A 15341-nucleotide genomic window follows, 5' to 3' on the forward strand; every position below is an offset into this window, starting at 1 on the left:
CTAACCACATTCTTGTGCCTGCAAGAAAGTGCAAGTTACATATGGAAGGAGTCAATTAAATAAATAACTCGAGAAGTTTTATATAATAAACATTTAAATATATATTTCTATTTTTGTTTTTCATTATAACAAACATTGTTTATTACGATATATATTTACAAAACACAATTATTTAACATTGTACAATTTTGGTAAAGTATAACACATTTTATTTCTTTTATTTATAGAGCCAAAAATATAGATTTATGTGCCTTTTAATGGGATTGTCCATCTATCAGCTGGTTACTATTTTGTTTACGTCATAACCAGATACAGGTAGATAACAACTATTTACTTGGACAAGCAATAGGGTTTACTCTTTTCTTGTGTAAATAATACGATTTGTGAGGTTTGTTCTCAAATGCCTTCAGACTCAATTTGAGACGAGTTAAAGTAATTAAAAGCGTTAAAAAAAGTAAAAAATGCAGACAAGAGTAGGGCTAACAGCTGGATACATGGGCTTCAAAGAAACCTTGAAGACATTTAGTTGAACAGAATTCAAATAATTGATCATAAATCTGTCAGAGACCGTGTTCTGTTCAAGGAGATCACAAATCAGTTGGATACAATTGGAAACTGTATAATAGAACTAGCCTTTGTTAACTGGAAGATACATATTTAAGAAGATGATTTTTAATATTATAAAAATACAACACTAAAATAAGGGGAAAACAATGAAAAACAAAAATAAAAAGAAATATGAGATCACAGTATTATTAAATGGTTACAAAAACAAAATTTATAGCCATTGTTAATATTTTTTAAACAAAATCTAATTATAACAGTGTAAATTTACGGTGATCTGCAGTGGGTCAAAAAAAGTATTCATACACTAAGTTTTCTTACTTTATCTACAGAACTTTTGTTTCTAGGATGACTATTTCTTCAGCACTGAAATCGAAGATAGTAACAATGAATTTAATGCTCTCAATTTCTTATATAAACATAAAGAATTGATTAAAAAGCAGAAAAATAATTTATTGTATGCAAAATAAGTATTCATACACTCAGTCTGAATGTTATAATTAACGCAAAACTAAAGACCTAATATTTTGTAAGCAATCCCTTTGCATTTGTTATTGCCTGAAGCCTCCTTGGCACAGACTCCACCTGGTTTAGTGTCTCTTGAGATGTGATTTCTGCCCATGATTTTTTTTAAAACTTACGTTATAAGCTCTTGCTTGGATAAACTTTTCAATTTTCGAATTTTCCGCCCTGAGTGTATAAATACAGTGGAACCTCGCATAAAGAGCACCTCTCTTAACGAGTAATTCGCATAACGAGTAAAACAAATTGATTCTTATAGCGAGCGATGTTTAGCATAACGATAGTTTTCTAATGACATTTCGCAGACTGCGCAGTTTTCGCTGACTCATCGAAAACTGCGCATTCTTCGATTAGTCATTCCTGTTTACGCATATGCGTTTCATATTCTCCACGTATCTAATGCATTGATACAGTCGAAACCGAACTTCACCGAATGAGTATAGGGTAAGGTGTATAGGGGAAGTCCATATAGTGACATTTGTGTTTAAATATTATTGTGTTTATTTTGTTATCCCTCTAACAAAATGGTTTCGAAAAGAATTAAAATAACGTTAAAATTGAAACGTAAAATCATTGAGAAACGAGAAAATGGTGTAAGTGTGGCTGATCTAGCAATTATCCCCTTTTATTTTAATTTAAATGAAAAAAATTGTTTCGCTTAACGAGTATTTCGCTTAACGAGTAAGGTTCTGGAACGAATTATGCTCGTTAAGCGAGGTTCGACTGTACTTATTTTGCATACAATAAATTATTTTTCTGTTCAGTAGATAAAGTAAAAAAAACTTATGAATACATTTTTGACCCACTGTATGTTAACATTTCTTGAAACATGAGAGACGATTCCTTGTTCCCTATGAAAAATTTTGACAAAAATGAATTGCCAAGTTCCTGGTGAAATTCTATAAGATTGTTGTAAGCGCGTAAGGCTTACACCCTGATCTGGCCGGGAGGGGGGGAAGATGACGCGATATGTACCCCGAGGGGGACACCGCAATCGATTATAGTAAACAATGCAAAGAAAATATACAGGGTGATCCATTTAAAACGCACCAATCGCTAATAACTTTTTAGCAAAGCGGAATTCCGAAAAAAAACCACAAAGTAAACTATATGTTTTTTTCGGTCTAGTTTTCAAATTTTTTAACCCCCGATGCTGTATCTTCATTTTTGGCGGAGTTACGGCCAAAATCCTGATTGGGGTTTCATAAGGACCACTGGTTTTGACAATGATTATGAAAACTACATAAAAAACTGTGAAAAGTGACGTTGACCCCGTTTCGATATCCCTAATATTTGTCGAGATATTTAAGATCAAAGTTACAATTTTTTTTTTTATTCGTGAACGGTTTTCAATATTAATTTTCCACCAGAAATACACTTTTTGGGGAGGTCCTCTGACTGCAAAAAATATTATTTTTGACGCAAAGTAGAAAATAATAATAATTGAAGATTTCAAAGAATGTAGTGTAATGTAATGGTTGTGGGTGAGTCAGGATAAATTTGTGTTTTATCAGCAAATAAAGGTAATCATCACACCATTTTAATGCACCCAGTATGCAAGACTTCTTGACCTATGATTACTGTAAGAATATCTTTTCAACGAACAAACGGATATGACAACTCCGTCTAGAAAGAGTGTAGTCGAGGGGAAGGGTTTGATACCCTTCTACAAAAGAGTAGAAAGATAAGATATTTAACGGCGACAAGAAAGGAAAGGATTAACGCGAGATAACGCGCAGTGCGAGAAAGTTAAAAATGAGAAAGAGACAGAAAAATGTGAGAGGGACACGCAAGGACGGCACACGCCTTAACAATTGTAATCCTTCTTTTTAAGCAGAGTTCTTACACTCTGATCTGGCCGGGGGGGGGAAGATGACGCGATATGTACCCCGAGGGGGACACCGCAATCGATTATAGTAAACAGGGTGATCCATTTAAAACGCACCAATCGCTAAATAACTTTTTAGCAAAGCGGAATTCCGAAAAAAACCCACGAAGTAAACTATATGTTTTTTTGGGTTTAGTTTTCAATTTTTTTAACCCCCAATGCTGTATCTTCATTGTAGAAACATTCTTGTAGAAACATCTACTCTTGTAGAAACATTTTATTGCGGGCTATTAGTTTTAAGTCGAGATAGTGAAATGACTTCAGAACGTATTTGCTGCTAGTATCGAGTTATTTTTTCCATTTTCAAGCCTGAACGTTCAACGATTTCCTCTATGCCATTTATGGCGTACATGGGTAACCATAGGTTTTATTTGAATCATTTTTTATGGTTATGGCTTAGCTTCTCTCTAAACTGCAATTTCAGTGCAATGTATGATCCTATCATTTATATAATTTTACGTAATTTAAAGTGATTATTCAATAATTTGTTAAAATTACCAAGTTGAAAAAAAAAATCATTGCAAAATCGATTTTTTGTTTGTTTAGTATTAATAAATTTAGCCCACATTAACTGCAGTTAAGAGAAAGACGTTTCGTGTATTTCAAATCTTATTTTAATTAATTTGCTTCCTAGTTTACATTCTGTTGAATTAATTGAAAAATTTGAAAACCAATATCTCATCAATTTCACAATATAAATTAAATTTGAAAATAATTCTGGTCCCATTAAATAGTTTTTTCCTCTACTAAATATGACATCGTCAATCATGTTCATTTATTTTGTAAATTTAATACCCTGTAAATTTGGTCGAAATTGTGTTTGTTAAAATTAACTTTCTCGCATTTCAAACAATTAATGTAAGTTTAACGAAAAAATTCAATAAAAAAAAAAACAAACTAAATTTTAACTACAAAAATATTTTGTTAGTGCATCAAATCTTATTAAATATAATATAATGTTGGTTAAAATATATTAGATCTATAAAACATTTTAGGAATGTCAAAAAACAAGAGGTAGCTAATATCTTTGACTTGTGGCCATTAACTGGTATGTATGTTACAATAATTTACAAAAACCTTAACATGTATCAATTTTATGGAAATTTAAATTTGGTGCTTTATGTTCAAATTAGAAATGGTACAATTTATACAGGGTGTTCATTTTAAGACGGCTCAAATGCATTTCATGCTTAAGACGGTTAATCTGAGCGAAAAAATGGTAGAGGAAAAATTTGTTGCCCGTCACCTCTAGTTTCAGAATATGTGACTCGATTTTTAGTTTCCTGCCCGCATACGAAGCAGACGCGCGACCAAAAGTGAAGGTTCGCGGTTGACCCCCATTTTCATATACACAGTTTTAAAGAGTATAAAAAGTTATGAAAGAAACCGGAAACCGCAATTCGATATCTTTAAAAATAAACGTGCTAGGCCATTTTCAAAATCTGGTACTTATTAATCATATTTAAATTTTTTAACTTGTTATCAAAGAGAAAGAAGAGCACTTTTTTCCACTAAAAATATTGCCAAGGCAGTAAAGCTAGTATTTTTCTTAATATCGGGAAATAGGTCGTTTTCCGAGTGATTTTTCTAAGAAAAATCAAATGTTAAAGAGCTTTAGATGTTCTCAAGCAAACACAAAATGTCTAAAAATTAATTTTACATCTGTTACAAACAAGAAGGTTCAATAATTTTTTGGTAATTTTGGGAGAGTTGCGTTTAATTACTAAAAAAAATTGGAAACCTCCTGCCACATATTCAAGTAATCAATATCTTTCCTTTAAAGGATCAAACTTATTCCTTAATTTATCAAATAATGCACTTTAGTCAACTTGGGCAGCATGTACTGTGCCTTCAAAGGTGCCTCCTCTGGCTCGCAAGCCAGGTTAGCCAGGAGGTTATCAACTGCTCTCCTATATCTGAGGAGTTTATAAGAAGATAATAAACAAGTTTGAGAGGATGTTTTTGGTAATTAAACGCAACTCTCCCAAAATTACCAAAAAATTATTGAACCTTCTTGTTGGTAACAGATGTAAAATTAATTTTTAGCCATTTTGTGTATGCTTGAGATCATCTAAAGCTCTTAAAAATTGATTTTTCTAAGAAAAATCACTCGGAAAACGACTTATTTCCCGATATTAAGAAAATACTATCTTTACTGCCTTGGCAATATTTTTAGTAGAAAGGGGATGAAAAAATACATAAAAATGACCTATCGCGTGCACTTCTTTCTCTTTGATAACAAGTTAAAAAAATTGAAATATGATAATTAAATACCAGATTTTGAAATGCACCTAGCACCTTTAATTTTGAAGATATCGAATTGCGGTTTCCGGTTTCTTTCATAACTTTTTATACTCTTTAAAACTGTGTATATGAAAATGGAGGTCAACCGCGAACTCTCACTTTTGGTCGCGCGTCAGCCGCGTATGTGGGCAGGAATCTAAAATCAAGTCACAAATTCTGAAACTAGAGGTGATGGGCAACAAATTTTTCCCCTACCATTTTTCGCTCAGAACAACCGTTTAAGCATGAAATGCATTTGAGCCGTCTTAAAATGAACACCCTGTATATAGGCTTGTCCATTCCTAAGGGTGTCTATGAAAGTACGGAATAAGGGTGAAGCAGGCCAATAAAAACTGAAAAAGGTTTACAATAGCTAAGAATCAAGAATAGACCGAATAATTATTACGGAGAGATTTAGTAAGAATGTACAAAAATAAAGACACATACCTGATGGCTAGGTTAATAACAGTTACAATATAACACTAGTAAACCAATAACAAAATTAACAGCCTGTCAAAGATATTTTCCTCATATATCAATAAAGACGACATGTAAATATTGATAAGATAACATTGATAAGGTTCTATTACAACTGCATTGAGAGGCAAAAAAAAGTGGCGGCCACCCTAAAAAAAAAAAAAAATGTATTTAACTATTCGTCATTGCAAAAATAAAATATTTTTAGCAAGCATTATTGATAAACGTATGTTAGCTTAAAGAAATGATAAGGAAATTCAAAATAAATAAATATGGAAAAAATAACACAAACACATCACTGGTACACCGTCTGTTTTTGTAAATTTTAATCTCTAATCCTTAAAATTCACTTTGATGTGGTTTGGACCAAGATTAATTTGGAAGCTCGAACTGGATTAATTTTTATAGAGGGGGGTCTCTATAACAGCTGTAGGATACATAGGGTCCGTTCCACTAAGCGTCAACACAACGATCACGCTCACGAACGCGGCGGTTTTGCCAGTTTCACTTGCGAACGTTACAATCGAAAACTCGAAGTGGAATGGACTATGGGGCGCGTTTTAACCGTTCATGTAAACATTACAAATGGCGACCTCGAAAATAAGTCAGAAGCTTGAAGAGGTTTTTTTTTTTTTTTTATTTTAACCCCGTTTATAAGCAATAAGCTTTATTAATTATTGGTAAAGTTGACTTATATTAAAAATATATATATATAATCCAATTTTTATATTTCATTTTTGTGGAGTATTTATAAAATTTACGTTTAAATAAAATTAAAATGTCTTTTGTGGCAACAGTAGGATATTTATTAATACAACGTAATAATGCTTTAGAAAGTTCTTCATCTAGTTCCGATGAAGAGTGGAATGCAATGCAAAAGTGAAAATTTAGGCCACGTATTATTAACTATCAAAGTGTAATTGATCGTTATTCAGTGATTTAGTTTGTAAAGAGATCAGTAATTTTTCATTTTCTTTATTTTTTTTTAAGACTTTCGAGAAACACCTTCAATTATTTGGCATGAGCTAATTTTTTCTGCCGCCATCTTTGCTTTTAAAAAAATTGCGCCAAATTTCTGAACGCCCCCTTTCGACCCAGCTCTTAAGATGGTCGGCGTTGTGTGCTTCGTGTGAGCAAAAATAATGACGTCATTAGTGACGTTTTTGCCACGGCCACTACGACCGCCGCGGTTGTCTTGTGGAACTAACGGTTGAAGGTTTATTTTGATCGTTGTGAGCGCTTAGTGGAACGCACCCATAGACGACCATTCTTTCCAGAGGCCCGCTACCTGGAAAACGCTTCAATCCTATGTTTAGAGTGGCCCAGCATGTAGTCCAGATCTAAATCTGGAGGAATGAGTTGTCCAAGACGAATTAAGAGACGTCCAACATTAGCAGGAGTTACACTTCAGGAGTTAAGGATTTCACTAGCGGAAGTGAATAAGAAAATATCCCTCAGGAAATTATTCAAAATCCTATTAGGTCAATATCCCGTCGAACTCACCCTATTTCAAATTACTTAATAATTTTTCCTTTTTTGAAAAAAAAAATACCACTTGTTACAAATATTATTTACTTTTAATATTCCTATGTTAAAGGTTGCCTGCTATTTATTCTAAAAGTATGTGGAGACAATTATAACAAATTGATAGGAAATCAGTACACATACTGAAGGGTGGCCAATTTTTTTTGCCTCTCAATGTAGGAAAAGGAGACAGAGTTACCAACATTGAACAGCTTTTACATTTAATCATTTTTAATATAAAATATATTTCAACGTACATTTTTTTTTTTCTTGACGTTCATTATTTATTTTTAAAACTATAAAAAACATTATTTTAACATATACAACATTTAATGTGACTAGAACGTTTGCACACATCACTGAGTAACCTAGCCCACCCTAACGCTAATTTGTTTTTTTTACATTTAAATTTGTTTCGTCATAAAATTTTAATTTTATAGTTCGGATTTGTTTTTTTGACAAGAAAGGGGGGGTTATTGTTGAAAGGAAATTTTCATTTTCTTCCTTCTTTTTCATTTCCATAATCCTCTTTCTTAAAAACATAATTAAGTATGGATAAAATAATACTACCTCTATGTTTTTGAGTTTTAAAACCAATAATTATTTATACAAATATTTGTACAATAAATAATAATGTTCGAATTTTTGTTGTTAAAAAATAATAATTTAAAATCGAATTTGAATACTATGTATACGCAGATTAAAGCTTTCATGACTTACCTATCGGCGACGATTATCGTCGCAAACATCGACATAAATTCATAATTTGTACACAAACTAGCGATTTTAAAAGAATTTCCCATCGGTAATACTTTAATCCTTTCTCATCTTTCGAAAAAAAAAAGATAGAAAAACGCCTTTAAAAGAAAAGAAATCTTAATTTGTAATAAGTGGATTATTTTTTTGAAGCTAGCTTTTTGTTCTAGTTAACGTAGGAATTTAGTTTATTTAAATGGGGCTTTTAAAAGGATTCAAATGGGAGATTTTTTTTTTTTTTTTTGTATGAGGCACCACTCTAGGGTTTCTCGACTTCTTTTTTTTTTTTATCGAGGAATCCTGTCCTTCTATAGAGGAGCGGGGGCCTGAATTTAAACGGCAAAATAAATCAGCTGTATTGCGTGATACAGATTTGGAAAAGAAACTAACTCAATGTTGTGAAACCTGATCATTACTCGCCAAGAGATGCATTCAAGTTTATAAGCTAGCCTAGGCATTCACAAATGAATCATTTTATTGGGATGACCTATCCTGTTGAGCGCACATGGTTCCAGTAGCGTAACGCATCTTCAAGCAGCACCTTCATTTTCGATATGATGATTGGTTTAACATTCTTACATTACGTACTGTTTTTTACCAAAAAAACGAAGCATTATTATGACCTAACATATACACTTTCGTAATTCCGGGATCAGCGCTTGGGCTTAGCAAAGCTTACCAATTTCTAGAAAGTATTCCACTGCATTTGACGAATCCAGTTCAATTTTGAATTATTATGATTTGAATTAATTTTCTCCTGAGTTAATAAAAAAAAAAAATTGCAATTAGAAAAAAGAAAACTAAAGCCTATTTAGAAAAGAAGTACAAACCTTACTTCTACTAAAGTCACACAGCTGCGTATTACTAAGTAGAGTATCGATAGAAGAGTAAGGTTGTATTTGTTACAAGCACTGCAGCCTATAACAGGACCGGTAAGTAGGAAAGGAACAAGTTGGCCTATTTCCGGAAATTTATTCAGTACGATTAGTTACACAGATCCAAGAGAAATCCAAGCAATACACTGAACGAAAATCACTGGGCGATCGAGAGTGGGGGAAGATAAACAAAATTAATGTTTCAAAGAACCAGGAACAATGTTGGAAGAAGGAACCAGATTCGGGTCCCACGAAAAAGAATGGCTTCCCATCAGAAACAATGATGGCCGCGAATGAAGTGTGCGATGTGATTCTTCGATGCTTAAGCGAATAAAAAGATGAAGGTTTCCTAAGACCAATAAGAAATCATCGGAAAACAGATTTCGCCCAATGTTCTAGCGAGAATCAAACAATATCAAATATTTGTACAAAGCAAAATCACACACAGCAGCAAACGGGAGGCAATAAAGGCAAAAGAAGGGGGGGTGAAAAGCAAATTCCATGAGATGGTGTAGGAGCTCCTGATGAGAACTGGGTCTTTCTAAACTGGGCGCGCGCTGGGAATTCAGGATAAATTGGTAACGAAATGGCTTAAGCTCCTAAAATACAACTTCACCTTTTAAAGTTCTCATTCCGGACAGTGCAACTGGGAAGGATGAGGACTGTCATTGTCAGGCATTCTGTGTTGAATGATGTGGATTTTTAGGCAGGCCAACCAATGTGGAGTCCAATCTAATACTCAAGGCTATATCATCAATAAATTCTCTCTTTTGTCAATATTTACTGAAAATTAGTTAAACTCCAAAAAAAAAAAAACAGGTCGATGGTCCACAGAATGGGCACCAGGTCAGCCAATATGAAAAAGAACACCGCAAGAACCCGAGGATCTGTTGCATTTTCAAATCATTTCATTCCAGATAAGTATACTATTTAAATGGTGACCCTCGTGCATATCGGAAAGCGGTATGCTTTCGAGGTATCTTAATGTGAGGGTGAATACCCGACTAGTTTATAACTTAATAAGAACAAAAATACTGCAGTGTATTTGTATAAAGTGGAGCACTGGTTACCTGATCCTTTCCATTATAAAATTTTAAGTTTTTTTTAAATTTATTTTTAAGTAAATTAAACTAGTTTTTCTAATTCAAAATTTCATGTAGGATCAGCCGTTCTGGCCGGAAGTGATGTAGAGGAAGTGGCGAGGGCCCAGCCACCGCCCCAGTCCTCCTGGGTGACATCTGAATCGCCGGAGACGCTACTGCTACTTCCGCCCAGTCTTACTTTAATTCTGACCGGCGGCGGAGGAGGCGCTCTCTCTTCAGTACTGCTAGCTCGTGTCACCGTGATCTTCGGCCTTCCTGAAGCAGCTTTATATCTGGTACCAGCCAGTGAAATACCTCTGCTGGCCATACTGGCACCATCAGCGTGCCCAACTCCGCCCGAAGATCTGGCCGCCAGTATTGAGGTAGACGTGGCCGAATGTCTTAGCGTGTGCGGTGAACTGCTTGGCACGCCTAAAGCACCGGTAGACACTGGCCGCCATACTCTTTGCGGTGTCAATGATGGGCGTCTGCTTGGCGTTCTTGCTTGGATTTCATGATCCAACTCACTTTTGGTCATCTTCTTGCGCCAATAATGTCGAAATGCTCGGCGTAGTAATTTATTTTTTAGACCGTACAACAGTCCATTCAATGGCGGCGTACAGGCCAGTAGACTTGAAGCCACTGTCAGCAATCTGTAAGTGAGGGGGGGAAATATTAAAATAACTCATAACAACAAATCAGTAGTTTCTGCCAAAAGTACAAGTTTAAGGATTCTCACAAAACAAAAATTTTGGCTGGGGATCTCAAAATACGTTCAACTGTAAACACATTCGTTCAGGTGTCTCATAAGTATCGTTAATTAAATACTAAACGTTTAGAAATATTTAAAACATTGACTTGTTTGTAAAAAGGGGTATTCCACACTGTGATCCCAAAAAAATTGATTGTGTCCCCCTGCTGATGCCAGCTCACACCGCTCACTATAATTCCAGGCGAAGAAACAACTCTCCAGGATCTCTAAGGAAGTTAAGGAAGTGAGGAGGAAGTTCGCTTTAGGGATCCTAATGCCAGCCACCCCTCCACTCCATTATCCCTTCCTGGATATTCTGGAAAAGACTCTCCCAAACTAAATCCTGGAAAAAGTTGCTAATCCACTTCCCCTAATTAAAGTGGTAAAGCATTTATAGAATATCAAGTCCAATTATAGAACACCCATTAACCACCCATTTGTAAAGTGTATGAAACACGGTTTGTTTTAAAATGAGGTTTATTTGGACTAGAAAACAAAGTTTAAAATTTAGAAGATACAATAATGTTGATCTTGATTCTATTTTGATTAAATTGATTTATTTTGGTTGGGAGAAAATAAAGCTATATTCCGATTGGCTAGTGGAAGATCAACTTTGGTTAAAAATGGTTGATTTAGTTCGGAAAACTCGTCTTTTTTATTTAGTAAAGTTATACTTTGTTCGAACAAAGTTTAAAGAATATATTGCTGAAAAACTTGAAGATATTAACTGCAAAGAAATAATAAATCATGATTTGTGCAAAGTTTATAGGATACAGTAACATCAATTCTAAATAATGAGTGCAAAAATTAAAAACTGAACTGCATACCCTTGTGAAGGTATTCTCCCTAAAGCTTGCCATAACATCAGCGTATAGTAAGGAGTGTACAGGATGATTAGGGAGCCAACCAGTTGCAGCACTGAGGCGGACGCGGACCTGCCCGCCCACCGATTTCCACCACTGTTCCCTCCGCCGGAACTCATCAAGAACGGATTCTTCTGGTGAGTGATAGTCACTTGCGCAGACAGAGTCACTTCGAATATGGCTCGGGCTATTCTATGACGATGGTAGCGAGCGATCATCAGCACCTGGAATAAAACAAGACAAAGTAGCGTATTACACTTGGAGCAAAAGTTGGAAAAACTAATTCTTTGTTCAAAAGATTGCCGCTGTGAGCGCCCATTTCGCCTATAGCAATCGAAAATCAAGCGCTCTTTTATGATTTCATCACCATCATTATAAACTAGCTTCCACAATTTGTAAACAATCTTCACATTTAAACGGAAGAGAAATTATTGTCAATTGGCTATAAAGTTTATTTCCTTTGCCCAGCTTTTGACCTAGGGATTAGATGTGCTCAAGAGCCAATGGTGACATCAATTGGTCCAGCTAGGTCGACTAAACCACAGCTTAGAGTCACGCAAAAAAAAAATGTGCGTGACAATATAACCCTTCACTGCCATGAATTTTTATTTTTCATTCAAAAAATTTACAGATGATCCTCCAAACCCTTCTATTTCATGGGGAAAATAGTAAAACAAACATTCTGACCGTTTTCAAATTGATTTTATTTAGGTTATTTTTTACTCGTACCCAATCGGCTATAGACTTAAATTTATTTCTTTTTTAAGTGAGTACATCTTTCTTAAGAACATAGCTAGGTGTATAATGTTACGCCAGTAATTTATCCAAATTCTTAAATGAAATGTCATTTTCACCAACCTATTTCTGAAGCAACATGTGATGGGGAAAAATCGAATGGGAGGACCAATAGAAAAAACACTACTGTCTACTAGTGCATCCTATGAGTCAACCTTTGACCTACATAAACAAAAACGTCTATTCTAAAGGGTAAATACATCAATTAACCGCTAGGGTGCAGTAGTAAAGAAAAATTCGAGTAGATAAGGTATGTAGTTCGATTGGCTACACTGTGCAATGAAGGGATACTCTACAATTGCACTGAAGTCGACTTGTAAGATCTGATAAATCTTGATTTAAACTAAATAATTTTTCTGGATTCGAGAACATTTTATTTTTCAAGGATATAATCTATTATCCAATTTAATTATTATTAAATTTCACTTATAAACCGTTCCATCATTAGCAAGTGTTGTTCTGATATAATCGAAATTAATTAGTTTCGATTTTTTTTTTTATGTTTATGTTTTATGTTTTTTTTTCAGACGCAGTGATGCGTTTTTGAAATGCATTTATTTTATTCGATATCGAATAGTAATCGATTTGCTTATAAAATCAGATGGTAGGTAATTTATGAAGATGGGTTATAATTTTGAACTATTGTCTCAAAAATACTTCTTACATAAATACAAGTACCACAAATATGAAATGATTTTTTTTTTTTTTTTTTGGTATCTTCAAGTAATATTCAATTCATTCAAGCTGGAAGTTCCATGTGAATTAGAATTCCGGCAACAAAAAGATCACTTAGTGATAATGCAAGTGCTAATTACCTAAATTTAAAAAAAACGTTAGCAAGCAAGGGATTATCTTCGTGGTAAGCATTCATTGGATTCCCCGGAGGAGATCCTGGATTCGAATTCTGTTGGCCCAGTTTTTCAATCTTACGAAAGGAACACTGTTTTCAAATTTGAATTTTGGTGCTTTCAAATAAATAGTGTGTACTTTTGACTCAGAAGATATCTTTTGTTTTGGAGCTCCGATGAAATTATGAAGGTTGATAAATTATATCTTTCCGGTAAGCCGAAGAGAAGTGCCGTGAATATTAATCTTGTTCCCAATAATAATATTGGTAAAAAAAAACAAAAAAAAACGCATTAAATTCAGAGACATGAATCTTCTCGAGTAGGTAGTCTTGACAACAAAGATGGAAGCTGTAACTGATTGAACTCGCAATAAAAGGTGAAGCCGTACAATGTACTCTGCAACATTATTACTAATTCACACAACAACAACAAAAAAAGAGATAAGAAAACTGTAAAGATACACCCTGGGGAATGGTATAACCTGTTCAATAGGAACCTATCTACTAGTGATGGGCTATTAGAGCGGACTCGTTCCACTGGAACGAGTCCGATGGTGGAACGAGTTGATTCAAATCCCTATTTTAAAAAAAAGTGATTCCGCCCCGCCCCAAAAAATTGAGGCAAATTAAAATGAAAATAATTAATACTGTAGTCGTTTACACTAAAATAAAACTCACTTAAGGCTACTATGTAGAAGTTCACTGACACATTCCAACTTGTAAGAGGAATCCACACCAAAATACAAAATCTGGCGAGCTTAAATACTGATGCTTGAAGAATAAAATAAGTTCCAAGGTTTTTTTAGAATATCGATTCTAAAATAATATTCATTTTATTATTTTGTTAATTTCTAAACAAAAGTAGGGGTCGATCTAAGACAGGGAGTCGAAGGAAAAATAATTTCGTACCCAATATAGCGAACCTTGCAAAGAAACACCAGGCACCATCTCGTTAATTAAAAAGCAATGCTGTAGTTACTTTACTTATTATTTAATATTTTATTTTACATATAGAAAATGCTGTGTGCTTAATCTTTAACTTAGCGGCTGGACGCTCTTTCTCTTATCTTCATTGGCGAAAGTTAAATCGTGTACATGTTATTACGACGATCAAAGTAATACTGAGCTAAAAAATAGTATTACCTAACTGGTTTACTTACTGCTGTATCCCTCCCACTCTATCACCTACTTCACAAACATTCGTCGATTGGAAATGGGTTGTAGTTTAATATTCGTTTCATTTGAAAACAAAAAACATTATAACGCTTTCTCAAGATGTTTTTAATTTTTAAAAATTTGTTTTTGTCCATTACTCTTATAATATACGAAGAATTTCGAATAAAATATAATATACAAACACAGAATGATCTAGAGTGCAGGTGGAGTCAGTCGGCGTTGTCATGGTGATGGAACCGTTTAACGACTCCGGCCCAACACCAGCAATTTCATTGGTTAAATCCACTGGAATTGGTGGAGTCAAATCCGGAGTGATTTAAATCCTTTTGAAACCGGACTCGTTCCATTTTTTCGTTCACTGAATCTAGCCAATAGAAAATGCTGGAGCTGGAACCGGAGTCGTTAAACGGTTCCATCACCATGACAACGCCGACTGACTCCACCTGCATTCTAGATCATTTGTGTTTGTATATTATATTTTATTTAAAATTCTTCGTATTTTACAAGAGTAATGGACAAAAACAAATTTTTAAAACTTAAAAACATCTTGAGAAAGCGTTATAATGTTTTTTGTTTTCAAATGAAACAAATATTTAACTAAAACCTACTTCCAATCGACGAATGTTTGTGAAATAGGTGATAGAGTGGGAGGGATACAGCAGTAAGTAAAGCAGTTAGGTAATACTATTTTTTAGCTCAGTATTACTTTGATCGTCGTCATGACATGTACACGATTTAACTTTCGCCAATGAAGATAAGAGAAAGAGCGTCCAGCCGCTAAGTTAAAGATTTGGCACACAGCTTTTTCTTTTTGTAAAATAATAAGATATTTTAAAAGCTTGATATTAATTCATAGTAAATAAATATTTCTTTCTTTATGAGTAATTATCATTTTGTTTGAAGGGTTATAATTTTTTTTTATGGGAATAATTTCCTAC

General features: G+C 34.1%; 1 protein-coding gene across 3 annotated transcripts in view; it reads right to left on the reverse strand.

Annotated features, from left to right (window-relative positions):
• Positions 1-263: 263 nt before the first annotated feature.
• The window catches only part of LOC141448148 (uncharacterized), a 195160-nt gene continuing 180082 nt past the window's right edge, over positions 264-15341 (reverse strand). For all 3 annotated transcript variants that reach the window (XM_074116270.1, XM_074116271.1, XM_074116272.1), the window contains 2 exons: positions 11550-11809; positions 264-10624 (listed from right to left, as the gene is read on the reverse strand). In XM_074116270.1, the coding sequence (XP_073972371.1) occupies positions 10042-10624; positions 11550-11809 (843 nt within the window). In that variant the 3' untranslated portion in view covers positions 264-10041. The remainder of the gene's footprint in view (positions 10625-11549; positions 11810-15341) is intronic.

The sequence above is a fragment of the Rhodnius prolixus genome, unplaced genomic scaffold, assembly GCF_049639745.1.
Source record: "Rhodnius prolixus isolate KJV_2025 unplaced genomic scaffold, Rpr scaffold_13, whole genome shotgun sequence".
In the NCBI taxonomy this organism is placed as follows: Eukaryota; Metazoa; Arthropoda; class Insecta; order Hemiptera; family Reduviidae; genus Rhodnius; species Rhodnius prolixus.